Source organism: Schistocerca nitens, chromosome 1, assembly GCF_023898315.1.
Source record: "Schistocerca nitens isolate TAMUIC-IGC-003100 chromosome 1, iqSchNite1.1, whole genome shotgun sequence".
Lineage (NCBI taxonomy): Eukaryota > Metazoa > Arthropoda > Insecta > Orthoptera > Acrididae > Schistocerca > Schistocerca nitens.
The window spans coordinates 818,534,221-818,550,185 of NC_064614.1; the positions used below are offsets into that span (position 1 = coordinate 818,534,221).

The 15,965-nt window shown below is 40.1% G+C and overlaps 1 protein-coding gene across 1 annotated transcript in view; it reads left to right on the forward strand.

The window, feature by feature from the left end:
- Positions 1-15,965, forward strand: part of LOC126262657 (uncharacterized) — a 303,755-nt gene that overhangs the window by 280,722 nt on the left and 7,068 nt on the right. Inside the window, exons 4-6 of the mRNA XM_049959430.1 lie at positions 10,261-10,410; positions 13,312-13,400; positions 14,911-15,163. Of these exons, the coding sequence (XP_049815387.1) occupies positions 10,261-10,410; positions 13,312-13,400; positions 14,911-15,163 (492 nt within the window). The remainder of the gene's footprint in view (positions 1-10,260; positions 10,411-13,311; positions 13,401-14,910; positions 15,164-15,965) is intronic.

Here is a 15,965-nt window from a genome sequence, read left to right on the forward strand (position 1 = left end):
AAAATGGGTAAAATGGCAGCCAGTGAAAGATGTATGCACATGTATTTACTGCACTAATTTTAATCTTTTTTGTTTTATCATAAGCAGTGTCACAATAAAGAAGTACACAGAGATGGACCTATTGCTTTTGTGTATATGATAAGAGCCTCAAGATAAATGCTGGTTGCAGGAGCGTGCAATGTATCCTGGTGCTGAAGTTACGACTGTTGAAGCATTACACCTGCAGGATACTGACAGTGGTGTAACGTATGCATTGTGGGAGGGAGGAGAGTTGGCAAAGAAGACAGTAGAGCCAGAGAAGTTTGTTCCAGAGGTTTGCATCATGAAAGGAAAAGCTCACCATCATATCCGGAGGATTCAGAGACAGGCCTGAAAAAGTGAAATCAGCCACGTCCCAGAATACTGACACATTAGTTCTTCATTTTGACTTCGCCGAGAACTGGTCTGTTGCTTTGCACAACGAAATTCAAAGTTACCACTGGCACACACCACGGGTATCAATATTCACATGTGTTGCTCACGCCCTCGGCACATTACACTGTTTTGTTATTGTCAGTAATGATCTCATTCATGACAGTGCACGTGCATGTTATGCTGTCAGCATAATCATTGATGACATACCATCTAGAGGCCATGCCTTTCCTAAACATGTGTATGTGACTGATGGTGCAGCATCTCATTTTAAAAACTGCTTTCAGCTTCATGAGTTGGTCAACACTGTAATACAGAAATTAAGAAAAAAATGGGTATCTTCAGCAACAGGTCATGGAAAAAGTGCATGTGATGGGGTACGAGGTCTCTGTAAACATCTTGCAACAAGATTTAATCTCCAGCATGAAGCTGTTGATGCTATAAGAGATGCTGCTGGATTTGTACACACTATATCAGAATTAGTAACAAACTCTTAATTCTAAATGAAAGTACATTAAGGGAGTTCCATTTAAAAGAGAGAGAGATGTCTACTGTGAAGCCTATGGCAGGAATTCAATCAAGTCACTACTGGGATGCATCCCAGGGTAGCGCGTACATTGCAACAGCGATTCTACATGGAATGCAGCCTGTTACTGTGTGTGAAATGCAGAGACCCCAATATACATTAGAAGACTTTGTAGTGAGCCATTTAATTTCTTGTGTGTTTGCCAATTAGTCATGGGTGGGACAGACAACAAGTGTCTCTCATGAGCTGCATGATAGAACCATCTCCTTTGACACCTCATGGTCCTGATAATGCTTTCAAATGGTCATCATCAAAAGATCAGTGCGCAGTTCCCATTTCCCAAGTACGGCTCTTGTTGGATCATCCTTGTCCATGTACATATTCAGCTTGGCTATATGAGTTCAATGAGAAGCCGATGAAAAAAAAAAAAAACAACCAACAAATGAACTCTTATCAACAGTGCAGTGTTGATTGTTATATTGTAGGCAATTTTAATTAATGGAAAGTTAGGAAGAAGGAAAATCATGACCGAAGACAATAATAATTTTGCGAATAATATCATAAAAAGAAAAATGAGTATAAATATTCAACATATATCATTGTTGTTATAAAACACTTTCAAACAAAATTATGAGTTGTTTTCTCACCCATTAATAATGTTGAAAAGTAATTATTTTGAATCAGAAAAAACAGTTTTGCATAACATTTACTTAAAATCAATGATCAGTTTAAATGTTTTAGTGTCCTCGATTTTTTGACCTTGATAGGAGAGCCAGGTACCTAAACAATTTCTCGTGTTTTGTACAGACAAGAACTGCCCACTGTGATTGTACATTCCCTAAATACAATGACCAGCTAACATACCATGAAATTTTTAGAGCATTTAGGACGTGGGGTTTGGAGAAAATAATTTCTAAATAACCAAAAAATTTCAGATGCTTTCATCTTTATGAACAAATATTTTGACAGTTTAAGAATTTCATTCATAGCTGACAGTTAGCAGTCCTTCCACTTTATCATGTCTCAAGACAATTAACATCCTGTGACAATTCATATTTTCAAAACATTATTTTGAAATTTGCAAAAGGTTACAAATTTTCATAGTTTATATTTAAAGAAAAAATGGAAAAAAGCTCAGAAGTGTGTGTGTGTGTGTATTAATAATGTCTCATAGTATTTGGAACAAAGTATTTGTTGGAAATAAATTCAGATATCTATAACTTTTCGTTTCTTTATTACAGTTTTCCTTTTTGTTAAGACAATTTCACAACCACTCTCATTTAGAGAGGTCTGTAGCATTTTAACAAATCGTCAGAAAATCAAAATATTGTAGTTTTGGAGAGGTATCATGTGGAACTTCAGCGAATATATATATATATATATATATAGTGAGTCACCTAACGTTACCGCTGGATATACACTCCTGGAAATTGAAATAAGAACACCGTGAATTCATTGTCCCAGGAAGGGGAAACTTTATTGACACATTCCTGGGGTCAGATACATCACATGATCACACTGACAGAACCACAGGCACGTAGACACAGGCAACAGAGCATGCACAATGTCGGCACTAGTACAGTGTATATCCACCTTTCGCAGCAATGCAGGCTGCTATTCTCCCATGGAGACGATCGTAGAGATGCTGGATGTAGTCCTGTGGAACGGCTTGCCATGCCATTTCCACCTGGCGCCTCAGTTGGACCAGCGTTCGTGCTGGACGTGCAGACCGCGTGAGACGACGCTTCATCCGGTCCCAAACATGCTCAATGGGGGACAGATCCGGAGATCTTGCTGGCCAGGGTAGTTGACTTACACCTTCTAGAGCACGTTGGGTGGCACGGGATACATGCGGACGTGCATTGTCCTGTTGGAACAGCAAGTTCCCTTGCCGGTCTAGGAATGGTAGAACGATGGGTTGGTTTGGATGTACCGTGCACTATTCAGTGTCCCCTCGACGATCACCAGTGGTGTACGGCCAGTGTAGGAGATCGCTCCCCACACCATGATGCCGGGTGTTGGCCCTGTGTGCCTCGGTCGTATGCAGTCCTGATTGTGACGCTCACCTGCACGGCGCCAAACACGCATACGACCATCATTGGCACCAAGGCAGAAGCGACTCTCATCGCTGAAGACGACACGTCTCCATTCGTCCCTCCATTCACGCCTGTCGCAACACCACTGGAGGCGGGCTGCACGATGTTGGGGCGTGAGCGGAAGACGGCCTAACGGTGTGCGGGACCGTAGCCCAGCTTCATGGAGACGGTTGCGAATGGTCCTCGCCGATACCCCAGGAGCAACAGTGTCCCTAATTTGCTGGGAAGTGGCGGTGCGGTCCCCTACGGCACTGCGTAGGATCCTACGGTCTTGGCGTGCATCCGTGCGTCGCTGCGGTCCGGTCCCAGGTCGACGGGCACGTGCACCTTCCGCCGACCACTGGCGACAACATCGATGTACTGTGGAGACCTCACGCCCCACGTGTTGAGCAATTCGGCAGTACGTCCACCCGACCTCCCGCATGCCCACTATACGCCCTCGCTCAAAGTCCGTCAACTGCACATACGGTTCACGTCCACGCTGTCGCGGCATGCTACCAGTGTTAAAGACTGCGATGGAGCTCCGTATGCCACGGCAAACTGGCTGACACTGACGGCGGCGGTGCACAAATGCTGCGCAGCTAGCGCCATTCGACGGCCAACACCGCGGTTCCTGGTGTGTCCGCTGTGCCGTGCGTGTGGTCATTGCTTGTACAGCCCTCTCGCAGTGTCCGGAGCAAGTATGGTGGGTCTGACACACCGGTGTCAATGTGTTCTTTTTTCCATTTCCAGGAGTGTATTTCGTAAACCACATCAAATACTGACGAACCAATTCCACAGACCGAACGTGAGGAGAGGGGCTAGTGTAATTGTTTAATACAAACCATACAAAATGCACGGAAGTATGTTTTTTAACACAAACCTACGTTTTTTTTAATGGAACCCCGTTAATTTTGTTAGCACATCTGAACATATAAACAAATACGTAATCAGTGACGTTTGTTGCATTGTAAAATGTTAATTACATCCGGAGATATTGTAACCTAAAGTTGACGCTTGAGTACCACTCCTCCGGTGTTCGATCGTGTGTATCGGAGAGCACCGAATTACGTTGGGATCCAAAGGGAACGGTGATGGACCTTAGGTACAGAAGAGACTGGAACAGCACATTACATCCACATGCTAACACCTTTTTATTGGTCTTTTTCACTGACGCACATGTACATTATCATGAGGGGTGAGGTACACGTACACACGTGGTTTCCGTTTTCAATTACGGAGTGGAATAGTGTGTGTCCCGACGTGTCAAGCCAATAGATGTTCAATGTAGTGGCCATCATTTGCTGCACACAATTGCAATCTCTGGCGTAATGAATGTCGTACACGCCGCAGTACATCTGGTGTAATGTCGCCGCAGGCTGCCACATTACGTTGTTTCATATCCTCTGGGTTTGTAGGTAAATCACGGTACACATTCTCCTTTAACGTACCCCACAGAAAGAAGTCCATAGGTGTAAGATCAGGAGAACGGGCTGGCCAATTTATGCGTCCTGCACGCCCTATGAAACGCCCGTCGAACATCCTGTCAAGGGTCAGCCTAGTGTTAATTGCGGAATGTGCAGGTGCACCATCATGCTGATACCACATACGTCGACGCGTTTCCAGTGGGACATTTTCAAGCAACGTTGGCAGATCATTCTGTAGAAACGCGATGTATGTTGCAGTGCTCTCCGATACACACGATCGAACAGCGGAGGAGTGGAACTCAAGCGTCAACTTTAGGTTACAATATCTCCGGATGTAATTAACATTTTACAATGCAACAAACGGCACTGGTTACGTATCTGTTTATATGTTCAGATGTGCTAACAAAACTAACGTGGTTCCATTAAAAAAAAAAACGTAGGTTTGTGTTAAAAAACATACTTCCGTGCATTTTTGTATGGTTTATATTAAACCCCTCTCCTCACGTTCGGTCTGTGGAATCGGTTCGTCAGTATTTGATGTGGTTTACGAAATATATCCAGCGGTAACGTTAGGTGACTCACCATATATATATATATATATATATATATATATATATATATATATATATATATATATATATATATGGTGTTTCAAAAATGACCGGTATATTTGAAACGGTAATAAAAACTAAACGAGCAGCGATAGAAATACACCGTTTGTTGCAATATGCTTGGGACAACAGTACATTTTCGGGCAGACAAACTTTCGAAATTACAGTAGTTACAATTGTCAACAACAGATGGCGCTGCGGTCTGGGAAACACTATAGTACGATATTTTCCACATATCCACCATGCGTAGCAATAATATGGCGTAGTCTCTGAATGAAATTACCCGAAACCTTTGACAACGTGTCTGGCGGAATGGCTTCACATGCAGATGAGATGTACTGCTTCAGCTGTTCAATTGTTTCTGGATTCTGGCGGTACACCTGGTCTTTCAAGTGTCCCCACAGAAAGAAGTCACAGGGGTTCATGTCTGGCGAATAGGGAGGCCAATCCACGCCGCCTCCTGTATGTTTCGGATAGCCCAAAGCAATCACACGATCATCGAAATATTCATTCAGGAAATTAAAGACGTCGGCCGTGCGATGTGGCCGGGCACCATCTTGCATAAACCACGAGGTGTTCGCAGTGTCGTCTAAGGCAGTTTGTACCGCCACAAATTCACGAAGAATGTCCAGATAGCGTGGTGCAGTAATCGTTTCGGATCTGAAAAATGGGCCAATGATTCCTTTGGAAGAAATGGCGGCCCAGACCAGTACTTTTTGAGGATGCAGGGACGATGGGACTGCAACATGGGGCTTTTCGGTTCCCCATATGCGCCAGTTCTGTTTATTGACGAAGCCGTCCAGGTAAAAATAAGCTTCGTCAGTAAACCAAATGCTGCCCACATGCATATCGCCGTCATCAATCCTGTGCACTATATCGTTAGCGAATGTCTCTCGTGCAGCAATGGTAGCGGCGCTGAGGGGTTGCCGCGTTTGAATTTTGTATGGATAGAGGTGTAAACTCTGGCGCATGAGACGATACGTGGACGTTGGCGTCATTTGGACCGCAGCTGCAACACGGCGAACGGAAACCCGAGGCCGCTGTTGGATCACCTGCTGCACTAGCTGCGCGTTGCCCTCTGTGGTTGCCGTACGCGGTCACCCTACCTTTCCAGCACGTTCATCCGTCACGTTCCCAGTCCGTTGAAATTTTTCAAACAGATCCTTTATTGTATCGCTTTTCGGTCCTTTGGTTACATTAAACCTCCGTTGAAAACTTCGTCTTGTTGCAACAACACTGTGTTCTAGGCGGTGGAATTCCAACACCAGAAAAATCCTCTGTTCTAAGGAATAAACCATGTTGTCTACAGCACACTTGCACGTTGTGAACAGCACACGCTTACAGCAGAAAGATGACGTACAGAATGGCGCACCCACAGACTGCGTTGTCTTCTATATCTTTCACATCACTTGCAGCGCCATTTGTTGTTGAGAATTGTAACTACTGTAATTTCGAAAGTTTGTCTGCCTGAAAATGTACTGTTGTCCCAAGCATATTGCAACAAACGGTGTATTTCTATCACTGCTCGTTTAGTTTTTATTACTGTTTCAAATATACCGGTCATTTTTGAAACACCCTATATATATATATATATATATATATATATATATATATATATATATATATATATATATATATATAGCGCTTTTGTTTGGTAAGTCTCATCATCTTTCTTTTTAGATATATTTTTTCCACGTGGAATGTTTCCCTCTGTTATATATATATATATATATATATATATATATATATATATATATATATATATATATATATATATGGTCTGTCTACATAAAGTCCGGGAACACTTTCAATTATTTATTGCACAAGAACTAAACATTGTACAGATGTCATACATATTGCAGTTTAAAGAGAAATTCTGAAAGTTTTGTTTTTTACAAATATTTGATGCACGAACCATGAGTGATTCGGAAGATGTCAATACAGTAATCAAATTATTGACATACCCGTTCCAGCATGGCATCGTCGGCTGTGGCAGTAGCTTCCCGTATTCTCCCCCGAAGCTTTGCTACATGACATGGTAGAGGCATTACATACACCAGATCTTTAATGAGTCTCCACAGAAAAAAGTCACACAGAGCGATATCTGTTGATCGGGGCGGCCATTTCATGAAACAGCTGTCCCGTTCTTTAGCATGGCCGATCCATCGATGCGGCAGTTCTGTGTTCAGGTACCCATGAACTTCACAATGAAAATGGGGTGGAGCCCTATCCTGCTGAAAGATGAACCGAGAGTCCGATTGCATTTGAAGCACCAGCCATTGCTGCAACACGTCCAAGTAGGAATATCCAGTGAAAGTGCTCTTGGCGAATAAGAATGGCTCGTACAGTTTTTGACGTGACAAGACACAAGAAAAATTCACGTTTGAGGAATCCCGCTCAAATTCAGTGCATTCGTGTGGATACTTTGTACCCCAGATTTTACAATTATGCCCGTTCACTTTCCCATTAGTGTGAAAAATGGCTTCGTTGCTAAAATTAAGCGATCAACAATGCCCTCCCCATCCTCATTCAATTCTTGCTACTGTGAACAACTCAGAATGCTTGTCTTTGTCGTTGTCATTGAGCTTCTACACTAGCTCCAATGGTCTCATAGACAGCTTCTGTCGCAGGACTCTCCACTCTGTCATTGGAGCTATTTCGAGTTCATGGGACGCATGTCACACCGATTTCCTTGGACTTCTCATGAATGTCTCTCGTACATGCCCCACATTCACTTCACTCACACTGGGACGTCTGCTCCTCTTTACCAGGCACAAGCAACCCATTGTAATGAAATTGTTGTGCCAGTGGTAAATGGCCTTCCTTGTTGGTGGCTTCTTACCATACTTGGTTCTAAACATCCGTTGAACAGCTGTAGCACACTTGCTTTTGTCAAACTCCAACACACAGAAAGCTTGCTCCACACCTGAACTCACCATGTTTGCAACTAGCGCTGACTATCGGCAAATTACCAGGCAAAAAACACACACACACACACACACACACACACACACACACACACACACACACACATATATATATATATATCCTGTTTATATCAGTGAACAGCGAACTTTGAAATAGTGATGTGACATATTCACTCTTCACCTGTATGATTTGAGATGAAACCACCCAAGTATGTAGCCAGTAGTGTAATTTTCTGCACAATATATTTACCTTATACACAAAGAAATGGTTAAATAAGTGTTTGATGGCTAGATTCAAATAATTTTTAATCAATGGACATCATCTTACCTTTTCATTAACACAGAATTCAGTCAGTTGCTAAAATTTGTTAATGTTCCTTTTTCTCCTTGTACACTTAGGGACTTTTATGCTTAACTTTTGACTCCCAGTGATACATCAGGTTAATTAGTTATTTGTTAATTGCATCTGGATATTAATCAATTTTAAATAATCAAAACAGTGGTTTCACTCTGAAGAATTAATGAATAGTCCATCCAATACTTAAAACTACAACCAACTGAATTGATAGTTTTCATTTGGCTGCTCCCATGGACTAGTGTCACTCAAAAAATGAGTGAATTTTTCCAACAAACAACTGAATCGTGTGTTTTCATTTGGTTTTTCCCATCATTAGATATTTTTCCTTTTACTTCGTAATGAAAACACGAGCTTTGCTCCTATGTCTCAGAGTCCATTGTGCTAAAGTGGCTAAGGAAGTCCTCTGGATTAGTCTGACACATTTGCAACATTTCTGCTAATGCCATGGTTCACAGGGACATAATTTGCCACTTCATTCACCATTCAGACTTGTTTGACCACACTAGAAGCATCTGTGTCATCTTAAGACTGTGTCAAATGGTAGCTCACCATTGCCCTACACATCCACCTCAGCATGGATTTTTCCAGATTGTTTCTTTTCAAATGCAGAAAATGATTTACCCCACGATACTTCACTTTATCAAAAGGCTGCACTTTTCTATTTCGTTTCCTCTTGTGATGTACTGTGTTACTGTGGCTCAGAGATTTTTTCATCTACCAAGACTGCAGACATGTAGATACAAAGAAACAAGAAAAGTTCTTTGGGTAACTTTTTGATTATTTTTGTTCCTTAAAACTATCTGACTGTCTCTTGTAGAGTGCACTCCTCTTATTCATTTGTATCAAAACTGGTAGCACATATTTATATTTATCAGCTACTGCTAGTGATGTGCGTATATGTCTTTCTTTAAATAAAATAATATAATTCTTTTACTCACAATATGCAGTTTTACTGTCATATCAAATTAAAGAAAAATCTGAAAGTGGAGTTATTATGTTCCTATAAGCTTATTGGTAAGGCAGTTTTATTTTCAGAGTTGCTCCCTAATTTTGAATTGGTATTAAAGCATTGAAATCTCCACCACATGAGTGACTAACTGGTGAAGTACATTCCCTCTTCCATCTACTCCCTCAGCTGACAAACCAAGCATAGTGACACAGCTCTGGAGTTGCTTTCAGGAGGAGCAAGGTTAGAATCCCCTTCTGGACATATAGATTGATGTTCTCTTTGGTTTTTCCTTATCAGTCACAGTGGCTTTCGAATAGTTCCATTTATTTGAAAAAATACTAGCAGAACCTTATGAAGGTGACTAAGAAAGTCGGTGACTAAGAAAGTCGATAAAATGTGTAGTAAAATCAAACCTATAACCTAGCTGTCTGTCTGAGAAGGGTGTGTTACATATCTCTCACAGGAACTTGTGATGGCAAAGTTAGCTACTTCTATAATATATGAAGGTGATATTTGGAAAGTTTGCTGCACAACATATTTCATCCTGATAAAATAAGAGTTACTTTTAATTTGAGTCATTTTTGCATAATCTACCAGCAGAAAACTTCTACTGAGTAAATTGTGACTAAATAATTGGCATATGTGAGGTAAAGTGATTTGTTGTAAGTTTAAATTGTTTTGGTTGTTCTATGTTGACTTCAAGAACTGTAATGTTACTTAGCAAACATTCTTAAATGCTGTGAGATGTGGTTATTTCAACATTACCTGTGAATGTGGGCATAACTATTAGCTGTGCATCATCAGTAATGAAAGCATTTTCTGTTAAGTGTGTGATCAGTTGATTATCTTTCTGTGCTGTTTGTTACTTCAAAGTTGCAATCTTTATTTTCATTGAAAAAAATTGTATTAATGTTGAAAGTTACAAGTTGGGTAGATTCTGTGCAAGACATGAGAGAAAAAATATTGTATGTTTCAGTATATCAATGGAGGCAGCTTGGAGCAGCTTATTCAGAATTCTAGTGTGGAACTTCCTCATCTTACAAGGATGAAGCTTGCACTGGATATAGCAAGAGGAATGGAGTATCTGCACTCTCGGGGAGTTTTCCATAGGGACCTTACTTCCAAGGTAAGTCTTTCTAAATACCAGGTTCAAAATTTCCTTAATTTTCCATAGTTACTGGTTTTAAATTAGCACTTATTGATATAGAATGAGAGTTATACTGTAATTTGCAGGGGTACTTGACAGATAAACTATTAAAGACTGTCATTCAAATTCAGGTGTTACTGTATTGATCAGTTTTGGCACAATTTTTTGTGTTGTTCTGTTACTAGAAACAATATTTTTTCCTTTTTTCCCATGCAAAGCAAAAGTTAATTAATTCATGCACATACATAGGAAAGGGCAGGCTTAAGATATTGTGTATGTGGTAGTATTAGGTACTCTTTCTGTCGCCAGTGACAGAAGCACCCTCTCTCTGCTGTTAGTTACCCAAAGGCCTGTGATATTCTAGGCCAAAGACCTGTGATATTCTAGGCAGTGTTGCTTGTAACAACTGTGTAGTCTGTTTTTCTACACATCTGATCTACAAATAACGTAATCTGCAGTCTGTTTTCAGTCATATTCGTAATTTTATGTCATTTTCAGACATTTTACACATGATTGAATTAATGAATTTTGTCAGAATTTTTTGGACGTGAAGCCCAAGCAGTACATGTTTCACTTTTAATTTAACTAAATTCATCATGAGAAGTAAAGCTTGTGGCTGTGTATGCACTGGCTCTTTTATTCAGGTGAGGAATTGCAACCATCATATTTGATGATTTGAAAAAAATGAAGTAGTCATGGCTGGAACAACAAGCTCTTGTTGAACTGGTAGGCTGACACAGCCTCTCTCTTATAGTTCTAGATGTCATTTGTTGAATACCATTTTAAATTCTGAAACACTGTCTATACATTAACAATCTCTCACTACCTCTAAGCACTGTATACAGATCATGAAAAAACAGTAGGTTGGTTGTAAAAGCCTACAGAAAAGAGCTGCTACTAATTTTCTGTACAGAAATCACCCCTAGGCATTTACTGTCAGCTCTTACAGGTTCAATCTGAAAATTTTCATTTGTACAAGAGTCATTTACATTTACTTTCCTTGCATGTCCGTAACTGTGTTTGACAGTGTGTGACCACGTAAAAACTGGTTTGCTTTCTAAGTAATCAAAACAAAGTAATGGTTCACTGTAACAATGGGCATCTAGTCTTAAATAATGTTTCTTTCTTCCTTTCCTTTTTTATTTTTATTTTTTTAAGAGTTTACTACAATTTGGATAAATACTTAATGGTAACACATAGCATCACAAAGTTTTATGAATACTGGAAAATCCAGGTTGAAATAAGATTGCTGTTCGCCATAGGGGAGTCGTAGACAGGCACAACAAAAGTCTGCTAGGCATGTAAGTTTTGGTGGAGTGGGGAGGATTTCATGATGGATGGATCTCATTTCAGGGCAGGATTTGAGGAAGTCGTATCAGGATCAGACTGGATCAGACTCTGAATGTGGCTCTCCAGCAGGGATACGACTTCCTCAAATCCTGCCCTGAAATGAGATCCATCCTTCATGAAATCCTCCCCACTCCACCAATAGTGTCTTTCCGCCATCCACCTAACCTTCGTAACCTGTTAGTTCATCCCTATGAAATCCCCAAACCACCTTCCCTACCCTCTGTCTCCTACCCTTGTAACTGCCCCCGGTGTAAAACCTGTCCCATGCACCCTCCCACCCCCACCTACTCCAGTCCTGTAACCTGAAAGGTGTACACGATCAAAGGCAGAGCCACGTGTGAAAGCACCCACGTGATTTACCAACTGACCTGCCTACACTGTGAAGCTTTCTATGTGGGAATGACCAGCAACAAACTGTCCATTCGCATGAATGGACACAGGCAGACAGTGTTTGTTGGTAATGAGGATCACCCTGTGGCTAAACATGCCTTGGCGCACGGCCAGCACATCTTTGCACAGTGTTACACCGTCCGGGTTATCTGGATACTTCCCACTAACACCAACCTGTCAGAACTCCAGAGATGGGAACTTGTCCTTCAGTATATGCTCTCTTCTTGTTATCCGCCAGGCCTCAATCTCCGCTAATTTCAATTTGCCGCCGCTCATACCTCACCTGTCTTTCAACAACATCTTTGCCTCTACTTCCGCCTCGACTGACATCTCTGCCCAAACTCTTTGCCTTTACAAATGTCTGCTTGTGTCTGTGTATGTGCGGATGGATGTGTGTGTGTGTGTGTGTGTGTGTGTGTGTGTGTGTGTGTGTGTGTGTGTATATACCTGTCCTTTTTTCCCCCAAGGTAAGTCTTTCCGCTCCCGGGATTGGAATGACTCCTTACCCTCTCCCTTAAAAACCCACATCCTTTCGTCTTTCCCTCTCCTTCCCTCTTTCCTGATGAAGCAACAGTTTGTTGCGAAAGCTTGAATTACGTGTGTATGTTTGCGTTTGTTTGTGTGTCTATCGACCTGCCAGCACTTTTGTTCGGTAAGTCACATCATCTTTGTTTATGTGTGTGTGTGTGTGTGTGTGTGTGTGTGTGTGTGTAATTCAGAAGAAGACCTTGTGGGCAAAAGCTCACTTGTCTAGCAGTCTTTCTGTTGTCTATGACTCAACATCTCCACTATGTGGTGAGTAGCAATCTACGCTTTTCATGATATTCTCAATGTTATGAATTGTAAAGTTAATGTTGCAGTATGAGAGGAATAATAATGGGTTTTAGGTTTTTATTTCAGACAGGCATGTACCCTTATGTTACTGACAGAAGATAAAATAATTACAGCACTCAAACATAACATAGAATTATCATTCTTCCTAATGCGCATGTCAGCAAAGATCTATTTAACAGTAGACATTGAACAGTTACTGGGCAGTGCAGTGTTGTTAATGAGAAATGTGATCTTTCTATTTTTATTTTATTGTGGTGATGATGCATGAGACAGACATCATTCATAATTTATTCTGCTTTGTTTTAGAATGTTCTTATAAAGAACAACGAGGAGTCAGGTGAAATGATAGCAGTTGTTGGTGACTTCGGACTTGCTGCTAAAATTCCAGATCCGATGTAAGTACTGCAGTAGTATTTTTAAACATTGTAGATCACAGCACAACTGATTTTAGTTCTGTGAGATTGTTAAGAAAAAGTCAAAAGATTTGTCTAAAAATAAAGCTTAAAATAAATTAGGTAGATTTTTAATGTGCTTTTCAGTGGTGGTCCAATCATGCACAGCAAATTAGGTGCCAATAGAGAATGCACATTCTCTTCCAAGATAATTGATAAATTTCTCAGACTGAAAAATTGTTGGAACTTTTTTACACCTTCTGGCATAGATGATAGAAATACATCGGAGCCATAGAACAGAGACTGCACAGTCTGTAGTTCTCTAAAATTCTAATTTAAGCATTGAGATTTAAATTCTCAAACGCATGTCAAATGTTTCTGTAATCTGGTTTATTTCTTACTTTTATACAAATCATTTTGACAAATATTTGGTCTTTTATTATTTATTTCATTTTTATTTATTTATTATTTTTTGTTTTTGAGTTGTTTGTAGGAAGTGTGGTATTTCTGGCACCTCATTTATCTTTGCAGCGTCTTCTCTTCTCGAAATGTCCTGAATTGAGTGCCTAATTCAAAAGGAAACCATTTTAACAGTTAAATATCACACCATTGCAACTTTTTATGCACTATATTGTTAGGCCTTAAAGGAAGTAGTTTTTGACTCTTCCTTCATTTACATACCTAGTAGTAGCTGCACACGAAATATTTCAATTTTACCTCAAGTCGTAATTTTTTTTCTTAATTACTGTGATTCATCCAAGCAATTAAATATATTTTTGCTAAATTAGACCTTCATGCTGGTCAGTTTGATACCCCATTTGTCCATTTCCCACTCTTCGTTTGCCTGTGAAAATTTGGACAAGCACACACAGTGTAATTTATAGGGAGTTGTGTTTTTGCTTCACTCAAACATTTGACCAAAAAGTGATGTGTTACACTATGAAGTGTAGATGTAAGTGGTGTTGAAGTATTGAAACTGTAGTAAACATTTGCAAGAAGTTGGAAGACTCAAAAAATGTAAAAGATTAGGAAGAAAAAGAGGTCACTAATTGTGGAGATATATGGATAACCTTGTTCTTGATCATATTAAGAAACATTATATTCTCTGTGTGGCATTCAAAACTTAATCTCTAGAAAGAATCCTGTGTTATCACTGTCTTAAACTTGGAAGGAAATTCCAGAAGGTGTTGTGGGTTAATATTTCTTTCCTTTTGCTATTCCCATCATTTCGTGAACACATTTTTTATAAGGTGTAAAGCAAATGTCATTCCTAGCTCTGAGGTGACTTCTTGCTTCTTCATACTGTTGACACCTCTGTAGTATGACACTTCATACCTCTTCTTGTAACACACACATTCAAATCATGTGAACAGGTTTACTTGATAGCATTTTATGGTCATTTATAGAAGTTCACAGTGATATTTATTAAATTGTATTAATTTCATTGATGTATGCTGTAGTGTTAGAATACAAGCAGTATGCATTACATGGGAACCTAATTTTTCTTTTTCAGGTGTCCATATAGATTACCAACTGTTGGTTCACCCTATTGGATGTCGCCTGAATGCCTAAAAGGCCAGTGGTACAATGAAAAGTCTGATGTATTTTCATATGGTATAATCCTTTGTGAACTAATAGCCCGTGTTGAAGCAGATCCAGACATTCTTCCACGAACGGAAAATTTTGGTCTAGATTACTTAGCTTTCAGTGAAATGTGTGGTCCATGCCCTCCAGAATTTCTAAAATTAGCATTCTCATGTTGCACAGTAAGTATTTAGTTTCATTCTACAGTTTGTTGTAAACAAATGATAAAGCTTTGAATCTTCTCACTTCATTGTTGTAATTGGATGAGATGGTGTCATGTAAACATAGGTGTTAACTGATGAAGAACTAAAAATGGAAGTTCATGTATCAGAATTTTGAAGGGGGGGGATTATAGTTAGACAGGCTGTCACTATATGAAAGTAAGATAATGCACAGTTGAGTACATCTGACCTTTACGCGGTAGAAAGTATGGTATCTATTCAGTCTGTCAAGAATAATAACCTGTCCTCCTTTCTGTACTGGAACCAAAGGAGAGTTCACTTGCTACATTTCCTATCATTCTTAACTGTACTACTCATTCCACCTCTCAGTCAGGTATCTCATATTCCAGCTATACTACCTCCTTCTACCATCACTAGACATAAATTATCACAGTGCTTAACAAAGTACTCTCTTCAACCTCTTACTCTCTCTGACTCCTCCTCGTTCATCTTTTCCCCACTTGTCCTCATAATATGTGGGTCCCATTCAACCTGTAGTCAGAGAGACCTCCACTCTTTTCCAACTTTCACAAACCTATCTCACTAGGGATAAGATAGATACTGCCTACAGGAAAATTCTTAGAGACCTTTGGAGAAAGGAGAACCACTTGTACGAATATCAAGAGCTCAGATGGAAACCCAGTTCTAAGCAAAGAAGGGAAAGCAGAAAGGTGGAAGGAGTATATAGAGGGTCTATACAAGGGCGATGTACTTGAGGACAATATTATGGAAATGGAAGAGGATGTAGATGAAGATGAAATGG